This window comes from Onychostruthus taczanowskii, unplaced genomic scaffold (genome assembly GCF_017590055.1).
Source record: "Onychostruthus taczanowskii isolate IOZ18803 unplaced genomic scaffold, ASM1759005v1 scaffold7, whole genome shotgun sequence".
NCBI classification, from domain to species: domain Eukaryota; kingdom Metazoa; phylum Chordata; class Aves; order Passeriformes; family Passeridae; genus Onychostruthus; species Onychostruthus taczanowskii.
In genome coordinates this window covers 4,734,570-4,752,474 of record NW_024504786.1, presented here as the reverse complement: position 1 = coordinate 4,752,474, position 17,905 = coordinate 4,734,570, and the positions used below count along the sequence as shown (strand labels likewise).

The window sequence follows — 17,905 nt, the reverse complement described above, 5'->3', positions numbered from 1 at the left end:
TTATTGGCCAAATAAGCCTTCTCATTGTTCCAAACCTACATAGTGATTCCAGATTGCTGGGTTCAAATGCCATCACCCTGTCAAAGAAAGATCAATGTAGTTTGATGGATTTTTAGAGCATTAAAAAGATTTCTCCACACACGTGTTGGATTCCTAACGCAAGAAATGCAGCTGACACAAGCTCTCTGGCCACACCCAGTGAGTACATTTCTCTTTATTTTGCAGTTTCAGGGGTTTAGATACAACAAGCACAGTCCCAGCACTGCACAAATCACACTCTCAGGACGAGATCACACACCCCGAACACGTCACAGTAGAGATTCCCAAAAGTGACAGACAGAGGGATCAAGCCTTTAGCACAATGAGCTCAAACCACTCCAAAAACGTTGCATTTTTGTCCAGAATTTTGTGCTTTTCTTCTTAGAGCTATTACACTTTGAGACACAGCAGAAGGGAATTACAAAAGCACTCAGTGGTGTCACGATCCAGCACATTACAGGGCAGTGGGCAGGCACTCGACTCCTGTTCCTGCCATCAAGAAGTCTCCTCACTCAGAGGAGATCACAGACCAAAGGTAAAAACCTTCCAGAATTTTCCCCTTAAGACAACCAACTTCTCTCCATATCCACTCAGTTTAAAAATTTTGCCTCCCTTCAAAGCATGATGCACAAAAAGTTGACAGAATAACAGGATGTCTTTGCCACGTTTCATTTGCAGTTGTGTTTTATTAGTCACTCTTACTTTTCTTAAATTATACTTTGTGGTTGAATCTGAACCCAGAAAATCTAGCCCCCACACACACCCATACAGAACAAGATTAAAAAAAATAAATCAACAACAAAATGCAGAAAGATAATCTAATAATATTGGCACAAATACCTGCCAACACTCACATTTTGGTTTCTGATATTTTTATCTCTCTGAGACAGTTCTGTTCCATGTCTTATATGTTTTTGCCTCCAACTAAGCATTCAGCAGCCAGCTCCCCTTTTCCTTCATCCTGCAAGCTGCTGATGAGAGGAGATCCAGACCTGCAGAGATAAAACTACAGGACACAGGGGAAAGGCTGCAGGACAGAGAGATTCTGGGGAGAGAGGATTGAGGACAGGAATGTGCTGAACACAGCAACACCCCCAGCACTTTGCAAGCTGTGCTGGAGAAGTTTGGAGTCAAGGGCAGCCCTTGGAAGGGCTCTTACTCCTTCACTCAGCACCAGCCAAAGCACAGGGAAGGAAGTACAGGGATGGCTGCAAGGCCTCCTCCTCCTCCCCAGCCTGGCAGCTTTGATTCCTGCCTGTGTTCTTCATCCGTTTAGAGGCTTGACACAAAATCCAACCCCTTCCTCTTCACACTCTGGAGGACCTCATAGTGGCAGACAGCAATGCTCTGCTTTCTGCTCCATCCTACAGAAAAACTGAGGTCCATGTCTGGAGGACAGCAACAATTCTCAAAATATCTGGGGATTGATTTTTTGATTTCCCCCTTTCTTCTCTTAGACCTGATCCCCTCTAATTGGTTTTTGTGCTTCCTGCTCTTCTTGACAAAAGCACTCTTTCTGCAACAGAGGAATTTAGAATTTAAAAATGCAACATCCTCTGTAGAAATAACATTTGCAACACTACACAATTATTATTCTTCAGTGTAACTCACATTCACACAAGGTGCACTTACAATATTTTTTTCAGATTATTAAATTATTGGATGAGGAAATATATAATATTAACACTCCAGCACATTAAACAAACATACCAGTTTCCTACAACAGACACTTCTGCTTCTGGACTACGTGATAATGCACCACCACAAATGAAAAGATAAAATTTAATCAGGGAGCAAGGACAGTGAAAATTCACTAGCACGAGCAGTTCTGCTGTGAAGGGGGAGGGTTGTCTGTGAGCCTCATGCTCCTTCCAGAAGTGCCCCTGGAATTGTCTGATTCTATGCTCTCTGACATCTTCTCACAGATTATATCCACGAGACGCTCAAACACCTGCCTCACGTTGATGTTTTCTTTGGCACTGGCCTCAAAATAGTCAAAACCTGGGAAAAAAGGGAACAAAAATTATCAATAGAGATGGATCATCGTGATGGGTTTTAAAATACCTTTTTTTCAGGATTTACCTGAAGAAAACAAGACATCAGATAATCCTGGAAGTCAGTTGATCCCCACAATCTCAGAATAGTGAGGAGAAATACTTTTAAATGTTATCAAGCTTCTTTAAGAGTGAAAAGAAAAGGATACATGGGTCCTTCCCATTATCCTGGTGCAGGTAAGGGTAAACCCAGGCTAAGGGAGTCAATTCTGCCCCTTTCATCAGTGCAGATCCCCTGGGCTGCAGCTGGTGACCAGCAAGGTGTGGGAAATGTCCCACGGCTCCTCTCAGCCCTGCCAAGGGCCAGGCTCTGCCAACCCCTGCTGCTCTCTGGCAAGAGCAGAGCTCAGAAAGAGAAACAAGATGGGGGGGTGCTTTCCTTCTGCTGACCAACTTCGGTGCCCAAAAGCAAAATGCTCCTTAAACACTGACCCCTTCTGATTAAAAAAACCCCAGACCAGCAAGGCTGGAGTTCCACCAAGGGGGGGATGGCACCAGCTCCTCCTGCTGCCACCAGGGGCTAGGGGAGAAGCAGGCTCTGACAGACAGCCCTGAACTGAGAAGCATTTCCTTATCTCCCTCACCCCAGGGGCCTCGAGGGCCAACCAGGCTGTTGCTTCTCTTCTCTCAGGTTATTGAATTGCCAGCAGCAAGAGCTGAGGCCCCACGGAGAGTTTATTTTGCAATAAGCTCCGTTCTGTCGTGCTTCATTCTGGGGATATTCAGCATTGCATCAGCTCCCTTTGATTCTGCCACAAACAAAGAAAAATTTGTCTTAACTGATTAGTGTGCCACTGCTGGCAGGCTGAGTCACCTCGGTGTGTGGGATAAGTAGCTGTGCACCCCATTTGGACCCTTTTTAAGATTCATGGGACAAGGGGTGAAGTGATGCTGATGTTTGCCCTGTTAGCAAACAGGGAGAGCTGCCCTGCATCACACGAGGGCTCTGTCTGCCCCACCTGATGTTTTGATGATGAATAAAAATGTATATAAAAAGCACAGGAAATCAGAGAACTGCATTTAGATATCTGTTAGTCCAACACTGGCTTAGGTTCTGCAAAACCAATCTGCTTTGGTTCAGTTCACATTCAGGCTAACAACAATTTCTTAATCTGATTAGGGAATTAATTCAATGGTGTTAATGTCACTATGCAAATTTAGATGAATATGCTGAGGGATAACCTTTATGTGAATCATTATGATGAACATTAGCACTTTAAGCAGTCAATAGCCAATTAGATTCCTCCCACGTAACTCACAAAATAATTTCATATAATGCTGTACACATTAGCATAGCTACTATAAGGAAAAACTGATCTGATCAAATCAGATCTATTTTCCAGCTCTTTTAAAAAGAGTGTTTTGGAAGTTGGGAGGTTACAGAAGAGCAGAGCTGGGACAGCACTTCCCAAAGGCTGCTGGGCTGCCCTGCACTGGGGTGGTTTCTCCAGGGTGAGCTGGACAAGCATCAGGTCAGGGCAGCACTGGGGATTCTTCTGCAAAACAGTTTCCTATTGATGGAATCAGTTGCTATGGTAACCCTGTGTGTGTGTGTTTTGAAGTGTCCCACACGTAAGATTCAAATTCTAGATGCCAAGTTTGTATTGAAACAAGGAGATGAATTTTTGGGAGGAGAAAAAAACACTGGAAGTCCAAATTGGGTTGGGAGTTCAAATAAAACTCTCAATTTGCTGCTACATTGGCCTGGACAAAATTTCAATTACTAGCAGTGTAATTATTCCTGTGAGATGGGTGGACACACATGCATCCACAACCTTTCTGAGAGTCTGCAAGCCAGGAACCAAGTTTATTCACATACATATTTTCAAAATAAATTAAATTCTGATGGGTAAAAAAGAGCCCATAACTGATTTTTCAAACTAACCATATCCTTGTTTGCTTTGCAACATGTAAAGATTTACTTTTACAATAATAACAATGGATCTAATTTGATATTTGCTTGTTATTTCTTTAGGATGGCAGTGCCTCAGGGCTCCAGCCATGAATGGGACCCCTTTGTGTGTGCCATATGTAGAATTTACACTTTCAAGGTCACACTTTAAACTACAGCAATGAGTGCAGTGTGTCCAGTACCCCCAGTTTATTATGCACCCTCCAACTACTGTTTAACAACTGAAGACAAGACAGGATTTTATAAATTGAGGATGATGGTGATTCCTTTGGGTCTGGTAAGAATCTCTGCTCTTACAAGGTAAACATTTATGCCCACTGTAAGGGTCTCCACTGTTACCTGAATAAAATTTTAGCAGGATTTACTTGTTACTTTGAATTCTTTAACAGAAAACAACAGTATAGTTAAAATTTTAACACACAGCCCTGATTTCATATAAAAAATATCTTACAGGCTATAATAGATAATGAAAAGTGATAAATAACTTATAAAGCAGTATGAGTTTACTTGTCTCTTCATTATAAAACTTTCATTGAAATCCCAGCTTCCTCTCAATGGAACTGTTTTGCTTTTTCTATCCCACATCAATAACAAAATGTCATCTTCTTACCTGGATAGAGAAGCCTAGTACATTTTTAAAATATGCTTTACTCAATTCTTCAGTTGTGATGTATAAACTTCTTTCTTTTTCATTGTTTAGTTAAAAAAAAAAGCTTCAACAAAAATCAATGTTTGCATTGATTTGCAATGAGTACATGGTACTTAAGAGACCTGGAGACAGAATTATGTTTATGAAAACTTTTTTCATTCTGCTAAGCTAATAAAAGCTTTTTTCTTCAGATAAACTTTATTTTCCTTCCACCTCTAGACACCACCTTTATAAACACAGCAACACTACAAGTAGTCTACCAGGTATTCTTGGCTTACTGAGCCAAAAACAAGTGAAATATGAACCTAGAATATCTTACACTTTTTAGCTGTGAGACCATTTTTGAAGTATTACTGCTGTACAAACTGAAAGGAGTGCAGTATAAAGAAGCAGAGGAAGAAAGGTGGAAAGAAAAGCTTTGCATGTACCCAGCTGATCTGCCAGATGTTTCCCCTTCTCCACAGGAACAATCCTGTCATCCTCCATGTCACATTTGTTTCCAACCAGGATCACTTGTGCATTGTCCCAGGAGTAAGTCTTGATTTGTGTGGCCCTACAGGAGGTCAAAAGAGATTGTTATATTCCATCAGCTGTGCCAAAATACAATCCTATATTAAATATGAAAACAAGTACCATTAATGACACTATCAACATCCCCAAGCTGTGCTGGTTCAAGGGCAAATGAGCAGGCTTACACACAGAGCAAGGATGCAGCCTTTGTAATTCACAGCCCTGCTCTATTTTAGCACTCCTTAACTTTGTGGGACAATAAAGTTTCTTGTTAAGAATTTGCAAGGGTTTTAAAGGTCACAAGATCCAGATAAAAAACTGAATCAAGTGATTTTTGAAGATTAGGGACAAAAAAGGCATTTTGTAAAGCTTATTCTCCTTCAGGTCTCATCTGTCAGAGGAAGAACAATCAATTACAGCTCTTAAGGATATTTTCCCATAAAGAAAGCCATACAGCACACTTCATGCTGGATTTAAAACTTTATACATAAGACAGAACAACAATAATTCTCTCATTTTCTGCAGCACATTTTGCTGTAGAGTTTTAGGAAGACCATAAGAACAGATGGAAGTATCAAGCTGTCTTTGCTCAAACAGGAAAACTTCACGGAGACTGAAAATCACATAGAAACAACTGCAAAGGAGGAAGAGAAATTTACCAAATTGGGAAAGCACAAGATCAAAGCAAGGTTCTGTGAGCTTACAGAGCCCAGCAGGACTAAAGGACACCTAAGGCTGACAAGAGCAGCTGCAATCACAGACCAGCACTAACTTCAGTGGCACAGGGGTGCAGTGCATGGGAGCTTGGCCAGGAGCACTCGGGTGAACTTGGAGCCTCCAAAGCTTTCTGTGGCTCATGTGCTGAAAATGGAGTGGAGCTCACTGTGGATCCCAGGACTCTGACCTTACATTTAGCTCTTTTAGAGTTTTTCCATGACAAAACAGAATATTTTTGTTGTATATCCAGGGCCAGTCCTCTCCCACCATCCTTGGTGTCCCAGAGCCAGCAGCAGAATGTTATTAGCTCGGTAGCATTCACTTTCATCCATCTTTTCAGACCCACAAAACCTATTTTATCTTCACCAAGTCAGCTCTGTCTTTGAAGGCTCCCTCCTCCCCAAGGGTAAGCCAGAAGCCATACACTCCTCTCCTCCATCCTCCTCCACTCCCTAACTCACCTTCCCACTCCTTGCCCCACCACCACTCCAGGCAGGACACTACGGCTTCAGGCAAATCTGCCACTTCCCAGGAGAGCCAGGAGTCCACTCCAATTTTATTTCTATGTAAGTTTCCTTGAACTCCCTTAACAATAAAGCACTTGATTCCTTTTCTTTTGAATTAGCAGCAGCCTCCAGCTCTGATCTATTAATGACAATTTTTAATTAGTCTGAGTTGCTTACTTGCTTTTTTCCATGGAAAGCAGCCAGCTATGTTACCCCACAGGTACCTGGGGAAAAAGGGGGCATTTCATTGTGCAACTTGCCTTGAAGAGACTGCCTGCTTGGACTGCCCTGGAGAACAGGAACCTCACCCAAGCCCAGACCCACAGTGCAACATGCAAAAATAAACAAAGACTCTCCCTAGTGTCCTCCTGGAAAGGCACTCACTCCAATCCAAATTTTAGTTCCTCCAGTCTCACCCTTTTCAGTGTCTCCGTGTAGACAAGTCCTGTAAGAGCTAATATGGATCTGTGATGAGTTTTTGTGGGACTCTGGGGTTTCTCAAGGCTCATCAGAGAAGGGGGTGACTGCAGAAATCAGCCACAAGCCCAGGAAGATGAAATCTCTCCAGTCGCTTTCCCTAAGCAATAGAGAGAAATAAAGTCTCCCCTGGTTCAATTTCAAACTAAAGCAGGCTTCTCTTCTGACTCACAGTTCAGCCTCTGGATTCATTTCAGCCCCTGGCATCATATGGGGACACCCTGTCAAATCTTAACTATTTAATTACTTAGAATTACTCAGAATTACTTAGAAAATGAAAAAGAAGCAAACAGCATGAAGGATCTCCCAGAGAACTTCCTTCTTCTGCTTTGTATAAATTAGTGGAAAACCTCTTAGAGAACACCAATCTTTATTCTTCTTAGGAATAAAAAACAACCAAAAAAGTTACAAAGAACAAATAAAAGAAACCCTGAAGTCCATACAAAATGAAAGAAAATTTCCAGATGCTTTTGGAAAGATAACTGAATAATAACAAGGTTTGTGTGATGGAGCTGTTTCAACAACCATCAGGGCAGCCTAATATACACACTGGGAGGAACATATTTGTGTGATACAATAAAATGCTGTGCCTTGTTTGTGCTGAATTCCCCAAATTAACAAGAAAGCACAAACTTTGTGTTTCATTCTTAGAAGAAAAATAATCTCAGGTTCACAGTTACATGGAGGTATCAACAACTCAGTTTGGGTTAAAGATAAATCATGCTGATGATTTGTGAACCCAGATGTCACTTGCATCTAAGTTCAATTTTACCAATTTTTATTTCCCTTCTATGAAATTGGCTAGATTGTCCAAAGCACAGCTTCCATAATATTTTGTATTTACTTTACAGTTTCAAGTACTGAGTATATTTTAGTTCCATTGCAGTTTCAAACAAGGTATAAACAACTGATTTATCCACACACAAAACCATCAACCCAACATCAAAAAATAGCTATCAAAGAAGACTACTAAAATAATTCTAGAAACTGAGCTGAAAGCTATGAAAGCTCATTGAACCCTTTCTCTCACCCTACATGAAAGACATATTCAAAGGAAATAATTACTTCTTTTTAAATACAAATTAAAACAAATTTTTGTGTTTGCCTATTTACACTTTTTCTTTTAAAATAACCTGACTGAACTCTTACCATACTGCAGTAAGGAAAATCACTCAGGCTTAATGTTTTAAGGTTTTTCACACAATGTGTTGTATGTGTTCCAGTGAACAAGAGAACAAGTCATGTTCCAGGTATTCCCAAATGTATTTAAATAGTGTCTCTTTCTCAGTGGTTTTAAGATCATCATCATTAATTGGAGTGATTCATGGGAATAAAGGAAAGACTCTGGTTTGCATTCATATTCTACTTGGAGAGTTTGTCTAAATACTGATATTCAACCATGATCCTCTCACTCAGGAAAGAAAGTGCCTTTATTTGGTTTAGGAGAGGTCTGAGTGACACAAAGCAAACCAAAATCCTCTTCAGGACATCCCCCCACAGGAAGAATGAGGGCAGTAAAAGGTCTCCCAGGGAAGAAATAATTTGGCAGCCTGGGAGGAATATTCTCTTTTCCCTTCTGTATAGGTGAAGACCAATCAGGAGGCTGCTAAAAGAGTCATGTGCCAATGAAACCAGAGATGGAGATAAAGGAGCTCAAGCAGTAGACACCTTGATTTTCTATGCAGAGTACAGTTCCTGACCGAAGATCATATCAAATGTAATAAGATTTTTTAACCATAACTGTATCATGCAGAATGGGGGTGGGGGGGGATCCTACTTGCTATGCTAGAAAATGGCAGACACCAATAGAGCAGCACCAGCCAAAAGCTTTTTTCTCCATTTTTTGTGCCTTTGGAAGTTTAGCAAGCAATTTTGCAGACTGGGGGAAAACCATCTCCTGGATGCAATAGCCACTAGAGGACTCTGCTGGCCCAGAGATGCTGGCTTGGCTGCAGTCTTCATCTCTCCACTGGACAAGCTTCAGGAAGGAAGGAAATTGTCCTTTTTATCCATCCCACTACCTCATTTGGGATCAGAACCTTAAAGCTGGCTGGAAAGATTCCTGACATACAGAGAAAAAACGCCCTGATGGTTCACCTCTGTCCTTTGGCTGACAAGGTGCTCTTAGCAAAGATTCCTGCAGTTCCTGTGGTAAAGGAAGACATGAAGTCAAACAGACAGAGCTGACCTTTCCCCATTCTTATTCTCACACCAGTGCCCTTTGATGGAACAGATCTTAGACTACTTCCAATATAAAGCTTCAGGTTAAACTTCACCTGTGCAAACTTCAAAATAGTAGCAGCTCAGAAATGGAGATTTGGTAAATTTTGGCTAACTTAAGACTGGTAAGTAAAACTTATTAGAGCAGAACCAACAGACAGACAGGTAGATTAACTGTGTGGTCATACGGATCTTGTATCATGAGGGAAACAAGCTGGAAATATTTATGGTTTAGTGAAGGATATTGCCCCAGCTCGCATGGCTGCACTCCTGTGGAAAACATCCCTGTGCAGACACTTGCAGAAAAAGCTTTATCTGAGCTTGGTGAGCAAAACTTGATGGATGAAACTGGTTTTAGCAAAACCTTTGTGTTTGTGTTTCTAACAAGAAAAGAATGTATTCCCCAACCACAAGGTGCTGAAGGGCTGCCCAGGATGGGGCTGCAGTTCAGTGGGTGTTGTGGTACCAGGGATGGGGGGTGAAAGTGGAGACTGCATCTTTCATGTGACCTTCATGACCAACTGCTGTAGTGAACAGAGAGAACAAAAACTGGGCAGCTTTGGAGGAAACACAAATCACCTGAAACAACAAACCAGCTTTTGAGTTACAGCCTGGCTTAGGGGATACAGAATAGGTGTTCAACAGAAAGCCAGGCTGAGCCAGATGCTAGGAGCCAGTGCCACAGCCAGGATGTCACATGCTCCCAGGGGGTCACTGAGATCACTGCAAATCAATCTGCCTCAGGAGATCACATTAACCACTGCACTGCCCTTCTTTGCACTGTGACCATTCTTATCTGCAGTAATGAGCACCAGGAAACCAGCAGAAATGACTGCAAGACATTTCAGTGGAGTCACAGGGCACTACTAAGGAGAAACACAGCCTTTCTCCAAATGCCTGAGATGTGAATTGAACAACCACTCTTAATCTCTATTTTTAGCAGCGTAGCCAGAAATCTTATAAACTCAAAAAAAAGCATTCAAGGATTAATTTCTTCACAACAAATTGAAACTTTTAAATGTAACAAATCCTATAGTATGCTACAATATTTGAATTACAACCTTTTCATTAAAATGAAACTGTTTTTCTAAGGAACATTTATAAACCAATTTATTTAGGTGAAGAGGAAAGAACATGGAGGTGATAGTGATGGAGGGTGGGATGTCTCATGTTCTCAACAAACAGTTGTGGGGAGAGAGTTGGCCAAAACCCAAACAAACCCAACATTAACAACAGTATTTCACTATTTCCTACCAGTCCTGCACAGCATTGAAGGAGTCTTCACTGGTGATATCATACATGAGGACAAAGCCCATGGCTCCTCGGTAGTAGGCTGTAGTGATGGTCCTGTATCTTTCTTGTCCAGCTGTATCCTGCAACAGAAAGGAACATTTAGGATTTAAGACTTCAGTTCTCAGAAGCAAAAGCTGCATCTAAAATAAGGCAACCACTCTTTGTTATTATACATTTTAAAATTCTCAGTTGCTCCCAAATGAAATGAACTCTACTTACATTTTAGCATTAATTAGTCTTTTGCATCAACCATGATTTGTTAAATGCATTTTGACACATGTACTATTAAAAAATACCAAAGATGTCAACCCTTTAATTGCTCTTCTCTGCCTCAGCTGCAATGCAATAATAAAATGTTAGCAGAGTTCACTGAAAACTGACACTTCAAAGCAGAGGCAAAATAACCAGTCCAGGGCTGTTCCAGGCAGAAAACATTTACATGTTGCAATTCAGTGTCACGGTCAGGGAAATGTCCTTAAGGAAGATGCTGCAGGTCACTCCCTTTCTTGCCTCAAGTTAGGGACAAAAATTAAAGATTTGATGCAATCACCATTATTATAGAAAGTGAATTTAATGTGGAATATCCCAATCAGAGAATCTGAGATGCACATATTAATATGAGATCAATTAATCCTGTTCTGTTGTTCATCTTAATTCTGTTTACCCATAGGGTTCCTGCAGAGTTCCTCCACCTGCAGTTGTCATTCTGTGTTCAGCTGGGCAGCACAAAGGTGAACTCTGGCATATGCAACAGAAGAATTTTGAAAGACTTGTGACAGCTAGAAAACATGTCAACTACCATCTGTTGAATGCCAGTAGCACTTTTCCTTTACATTTTGCAAGCTTATTTTTAAACTGAGGAATATTTCTACACCAGAACAGCAGTCCTACAGCCCAATCCATTCCCTCCAGACCTGCCTGCTGAACCAAGGAGAGAAGTCATGTGCTGATTGTCTCTCTCACTCTGAATGTGTCTACCTTTTGAACACATTTCATCCTTCTTTGGGCAAATGGCAGCTCTGTGAAACAGCTGCAGGGAGCCAAAAGGCTTTGCCTTCAAATTGTGTGCTCAGTATGAGGTGTCAACTTATAGTTACTGTGATGGGTTATTTCTAAAATGAACCATCCTTCAGTCCCCCAAAACCCACACTGAAGAAAGCATTGCTGCCACTGGCTTAAAATGGGATTAAAGTTCTGAAGAAAAAGACCCAAAAGGACTTAACAACCATGTAACTAGTTGCAAGAGTAAAATAAATCCACATAGAGCACTCTTGCAGGAGTAGAGATCAGACACAGCACATCACCACAGCTCCAGGAGACAGTGGGGAGGAAACTCAGCCTTAAAATCATCCTGCCCATCATACCCATGCATGCAGCTTTGTTTTGGCTGCGTGCAAGAGACAGTGTTGGCCCTTGCAGAACACACAGCAGCCAGGCTGTGGCCGCCTGTTGTTCTGCTCCAGAACATCACAGAGCCTCTCTGTAGGACAGCACTTGTAAATAAGCTCCCTACAGCTTGCTTAAAAGGCTCTGCTATTGCACTACTGTGAGACCATCCACAGCTGTAACATACTGTGGATTTCCCAGTGGAGAGGCTGTGCAGCAGGAATCTTGCTCTTTCTCCACCAGCTGTCTGGGAAAATATGTCATTTTTTCATTTCTTTATTTCAAGACAGGGTAATCCACTGGCTGATCTCGATGAACCATTGCACACTGGCTGAGGAAATGTTCTGTTCCCTCCGGGCAACAGGTGAGAGATGGGAATATCAGAATGAGGTGGGCTCCACCCTGCAGCCTGAGTGAACATTTCTTTTCCTGCCAGTGATAAATCCATCACAGAGCACTCTCACATTCACTGACACCACATCCCCCCTCAGCTGCTGAACAGCTAAACCAGCCACGACAACTAGATCCTAACTATATTTCTTCAAGCAAGGAAGGTCTCAGCAGTAACAGTATTGTTCTTTTGTTCAAAGAGATTACAGTTTATTTTAGCCTGATTTCCTAAAGACATCAGGCTTATTAAACCATCAGTCTCCACATAGGCACTCTTGATCAAATTTGGCTGAGGGAAAATGTGTTCAAACGTTTTTACATATGTCACCAAAAGTAGTTGGTAAGGTGAAGAGAGACCTTAAGCATATCTTAGCAGTGAAAAAAGCTGAAGTGCAATGATTATCTTTTCCAAATACCAAAGGATTCACATGAGAGAGGCTTTCTTTGTTCCTCATGAGGAGAAGGCCCTAAATCAGTATTAGTAACTTCAGAGATTCTGCAACCAACAAAACCAAACAAATCCATAGGAAGTCAGGTTCCTCCACATCTCATGCTCACAGCATTATTGTTTGATACCTGCATTCAGAGGTTCATCTGCCTTCCAAATCTCATCTCCTATTTTCTCCTCTGTGTTTAAGCAGTGCCCACTCTGCCTTAGGGCATGAGGCTGTGACTAGGCAGTAAGCGACTGCAAGACACATTGTCAAGTTACATGCAAAATAATTTGGAAAGAAATTAAATTTGACAATGGCTCAGAGCAAGGACTCAGCTCTGGGGACATACATCCAGGCTGTCCTGGGAAGCAGCCTCAAGGGACACACAGGGTGACTCCCAAAATCTGTCCTGATACCACCTCAGTGCCTCAGCTCAGTGAGAAATTGGACTGAAAAAGTCAAATTGTGCTATTGCCCAAAAGCTCTGGAATTTAACAAATCTGATTTGCTGATTTCAGTATTTTGTCCGTGGTCCCCCTGTGAATGGGGATGGGCTCCAGTTTATACATTAGTGAGAGATGGGGCTGCAGGAGGTGCAGATCCCCAAGGGATAACATGGGTTTGCTCAGTCATAACTTGTCCTATGTGGGCAGTGCACTTAAACCACAGAAAGAGAAGTTGCATATTCACTAGGATATACTTTGTGTGCCTGCCTTCTCAGACTATCAGAGGGAGTGTGTGTGAGGGAAATGCATCCTGTATCTCATGGTATACAAAGATGGTTCATACCCTTGCCCTGGTAGCCATGTGCTACAATACAGAAATGTGATTCATCTCCTCCTGAGTCACTGATGGCTTCCTTGCTCTGTTGTACTGCACAGGTACAGGGCATGTCATCTCCCCTCACAGCTTCATAGTGGCATTTCTCCAACTGCATCTGAATTGTTGTACTATCACCCTGAAATGACTTTTTTCCTCAGGTTACATTAGCTTCTTAGACAGCAATAAACTGGCTTAATTTTCTCCACTCACACCATGAGAGCTCAAGTGCACACCCCCTCCCCCCACAGATGCCTCAGCATAAATAAAACAAAACCAACTGCAAAATCTGAGCTCACTCTCTTCAGCATTTACAACAGTTGTCCTTCCCTCAGTTTAGAACACTACGCGCCTCAGGTAATTAGCATTTCAGGTTTTTAAGTTCAAGTTGTTTATCTAATGAAGAAAAAAAACAACTGACAGAAATTGCTCCCCACCCCGCCAAGTTGCTTCCAAGACTTCCAGATAGACCACAAACTCATTAGGAGTCAAGTACAAGAGGCACAGCAGGGATCAGCAGAAAGGTGATGTAGCACTAATTAACAGCCTAGCCAAAGGCCTGGGTGGAAGAGCCTGAGCCCCCAGCATCCAGAAACCTGCCAGGCTGTCCCTGAGGAGGAGCCAGCGAGCTTGGCTGTAAGCAGGCACAGGAGGGTCTCTGGGAGGTCTATTTACCCCAGTGTGCTACCAGCTCTGTTCTTCTGCAGCTTACGTGTGTGCCTGTGCTTTATGCAAACAATTAAAAACACCCACAGGACCATTAGTGGGTAGCTTGAAACAAAAATTTGAAGTTTTTGCATTAATGAGCAATCAAAATTCAGTGTTTATCAGAGAAGACCTAAATGCATTTGCATTGTGTGCAGATGCCCTCTAGTCTCAAGATCCATCACGCAAACATTCACAATAGGAGTACAATAAGCTTTTCTTAAATTTACTTGGCTGTCTCAGCAGAAACTACAAGGTACTAACACAGAAAACATATTTGAGTTTTTAAATAATGACAGATGCTCTTTGCTGAAGGTCTGAAAACCCACAATTCCCTGATTCCGAACCAGCCTTCTTCTAGTGGAGATTTCCACAGAAAACATATTTGAGTTTTTAAATAATGACAGATGCTCTTTGCTGCAGGTCTGAAAACCCACAATCCCTGATTCCAAACCATCCTTCTTCTAGTGGAGATTTCCTGCCACAAATTCTTTGTTCCAAATAAAATGTCACTGAAACATCTAATCTGTACTGAATTTAATCCCCTTAGCACCATGACTTTTCTAGCAGTGTATGTGACAAATAGTCTCTAAGGAAATAAACATTTCAATTTTTTAAAAGGATTATAGTGTGATTTCCATGTTTTTCTGTTTTTTTTAAAAGAAGAATAATATGCAAGAATGAGAGTTGCTTATTGTCCAGCTATTGGCAACATCTACAAGCTGCATGTACTTGGCATGATCCTTCCTTAGGCTGCTCAGAGTCAGAACAGAGGCTATGTTCTCCCCAATCGCCAGCACCCACCACAGTCTTTATGAGACCTGGTGAAGGAAAGACTTCCTCTTCCCTGCTGTTAAATGTCACATTTATAACACTTACACTATGGCATTTTGCACCTTGTTTGGGGTTTGGTCAGCCAAAAACAGGATAATCCACTTCCCAGCCCTGTGGTTATAGGGGGATGTTACATTCACACACAAACACACACATCTCCTTTGCAAAAGTAGACTTTGGAGTGGAAGCCACCAAGAATCAGATAAACAAAAGTCACCTTGGGAAAGGGGAAAAAACAACCCACCCACCACATACCACAAGAGAGAGGGACCTTGGGCAGACTAGACTTCATGTGTCATTAATAAGAGAATGTTAGCATTAAGCTTAGCATTTCCTGCTGGCAGACAGAAATAGGAACAAACAGGCAAGCAGGATGAGTCACTGGTTAAGACATGGAAAAGATGTGATGTCATGAAAAACCTGTGAAGATTCAATTGCTGCCAGGAGCAAAATAACACCTGGTTCCTTCAGAACTCAGCTCTCATCAAAATGCTCCAGTTCAACAGATCATATTAGGCTTTTTTTTTCCTCTCTTGTTATTGAGTGCTCACATTGCCCAAGAGCACTGGAACCTACTCAGACTCAGTCAGCTGCCTTGAGAGACATTTCATTTCAGCAATATGCAGGAAAACATTTCTGATGTGAAAAAGACCCAACACAAAACCCCTGCCTTTTTTGATAAAATGCTCTACCTTTGCTAAGTGCTTTTTAAACATTTCTTCACTATGTCTATCTTCACTTCTACTCTTTAGAAGCAGTAAAACCAGCAGTCTTGTATAATTTCAGTACTTACCAGTTGCAGGAATTTCCCTTTTCCTATCCTATTGTACTTACCCTGTACAGCAAGTTCTACCACCCTGTTTTCTCTAACATTCCCACACTAACTGCTCGCAATGGAGAGGAGGAAATTTTTTAGAAAGAGACTTTTAGTGCACACAGAGTCTTCAAGAGCTCACCAGTCATCAAGGCCCAACACAAAGGCTTTTGAAATTGTTCCCTGTGACTCAGTGGCTAAGTATCTCTTCAGGTGAGGCACTGCACTTACTTTTCAAAGTGCTTTTGTAAAATAAGCTTATGGACAAGCAGGAAAAGCTACTGTAGATTGACCTAATCCACCATTTAAATATTTCTGGCAGTAGGAAAGCCTCTGCTCTTTTAACTTTTCTCAGCAACTCCACAACATATAAGACAAAAAGTGAATCACTGAAAATGCAACAGGGTACATTTGCTCAGCAGAATGATTCCCACACTGGAATCAGGGTAAGGTACTGTGATTGACACTACTGCTCATGACCTGGTAAGATGTTAAAAATGTTATTTCCATTTTCCCAGGTGCCTTGAGATTTAGTGAAGATTAGCATCAGTTGCCCTTCCTGATCTGTCAAAGGGTAAGGAGGACTGGAACAGGACTGGCTTGCCTATGAACCTTATCTGCTCTTCTCATCGTTTTGTAGGCTGAGTTTTTCTGTTGAAGTATTTAAAAGACAGTGGCTGCAAAAGTGAAATCACATAAAGAGATATACACAAAGATTAAGTTCATGGGGCACATTTTTTAAATATCGTAGAATTTAAAAGTCTTATTTTTGATTACTTAGAACTAACATGAAGATCAGTCTCACACTGTTGATTCTTTCTGATCCAGCTACCTTGATAGAAAAATAAAGAAATGGCAGTGATAAAAATCTGTAGCATCCACACCACATGTCTACTTCAAATTCCATTTCTTTAGCTCCAAATAAACAGCAAAGTTCAAGAGGCATGTGATGCGTTTGAAAGCCCATCCACTGTGGGCAAGTGATAAAACCATCACTGATACGATAAAAAAAAAAACAAAAAAAACAAAAAAAAAAAACATCTAAGAGGTTGAGATCCCAGAGTAAGTTGCATTTTGGGCAGTGGATGTGTTATTATTATGGCATATGCTGCCAGTTTTGCTAGATCTTTTTCGTTTTCCCACGAATATCCCTTAATTGTGTTAATCAGCCCCTGTAAGAACAGCTGTACAGCACACAGATGTGTTAGCCACTATAGGCACTATTAATTAGCTGCTGTTGAAAAGCTGCTAAATTAATCACAGCTGGAGCACTTCAGAAGCAGCACTCACTCCCGAGAAGGAGCCAGGTTGGACATCCTAACTGGTCCTGCAGGGCAAGGGATTGATGTGCTCCAGGCCAGGGCAGGCGGGTGGGCACAGCCCCCTGCTAACCCAGCAGCACAAAGGGAGAGCTCAGCGCGCCGTGAACCGGCTGCCAAAAGAACAAGCGCTGAGCCTGCGAGGCGGGAGCGGAGCGCCGCGCCGCACAAATCTGCCTGGATTCCGTCTCCCGGTGCTCTGATCTCGGAAGGAGCAAACACCGGAGAAGGGAATGAGCAGCGTGCGGCTCTCTCCCCCTCCCCAGCAGGCAGGCGAACGGAGCGAATCCCGGCACGGAGCGCAGCCGAGGGAGCCCCAGGCAGAGCGAACGGAGCCGTTCCCGGCCGATCCAATGCCATGGAAACCGGCACGGCAGCGGCTCTGCGGAGCCACCGCGGTACCCGCGGCTGTGCCCGGCCCCGGGCAGCACCTTCCTCAGCTCATTTACAAAGCAATTATTTCGGTGTTTAGGGAAATCAATGACTTTGTGCTGAAAGACCTGTTGCAAGCCCGAACTGTAAAAAAACAAAAAAAAGTTGGGACTCTGCTAGGAGCATCCCTCCGAGGGGTGGTTCTTCTTATCCAGGGAGGATTTTATCTTATTTAGGAGTGGATTAAGGCTAAATCCGAGCCTCATACTTCACAAGAACACCCCAGAGATATTGTGTCAAGAGGGTCAATTCTAAGATTAAGTGCTCAGAAATTCTGGGAAGCTGTCCATGATATTTTTGAGATTAAAATACCAAATTGAATTATAACCATGAGTCAAGAATGTCTGCTTTAATTTGAAGGGCAGCAGCAAGACAAAAATAAAATAATCAAGCCT

The 17,905-nt window shown here is 42.1% G+C and overlaps 1 protein-coding gene across 2 annotated transcripts in view; it reads right to left on the bottom strand.

Annotated features, from left to right (window-relative positions):
* Positions 1–209: 209 nt before the first annotated feature.
* RAB3B (RAB3B, member RAS oncogene family) overlaps positions 210–17,905 on the bottom strand; it is a 50,795-nt gene continuing 33,099 nt past the window's right edge. For both annotated transcript variants that reach the window (XM_041421444.1, XM_041421445.1), the window contains 3 exons: positions 10,339–10,457; positions 5,083–5,207; positions 210–2,040 (listed from right to left, as the gene is read on the bottom strand). In XM_041421444.1, the coding sequence (XP_041277378.1) occupies positions 1,853–2,040; positions 5,083–5,207; positions 10,339–10,457 (432 nt within the window). In that variant the 3' untranslated portion in view covers positions 210–1,852. The remainder of the gene's footprint in view (positions 2,041–5,082; positions 5,208–10,338; positions 10,458–17,905) is intronic.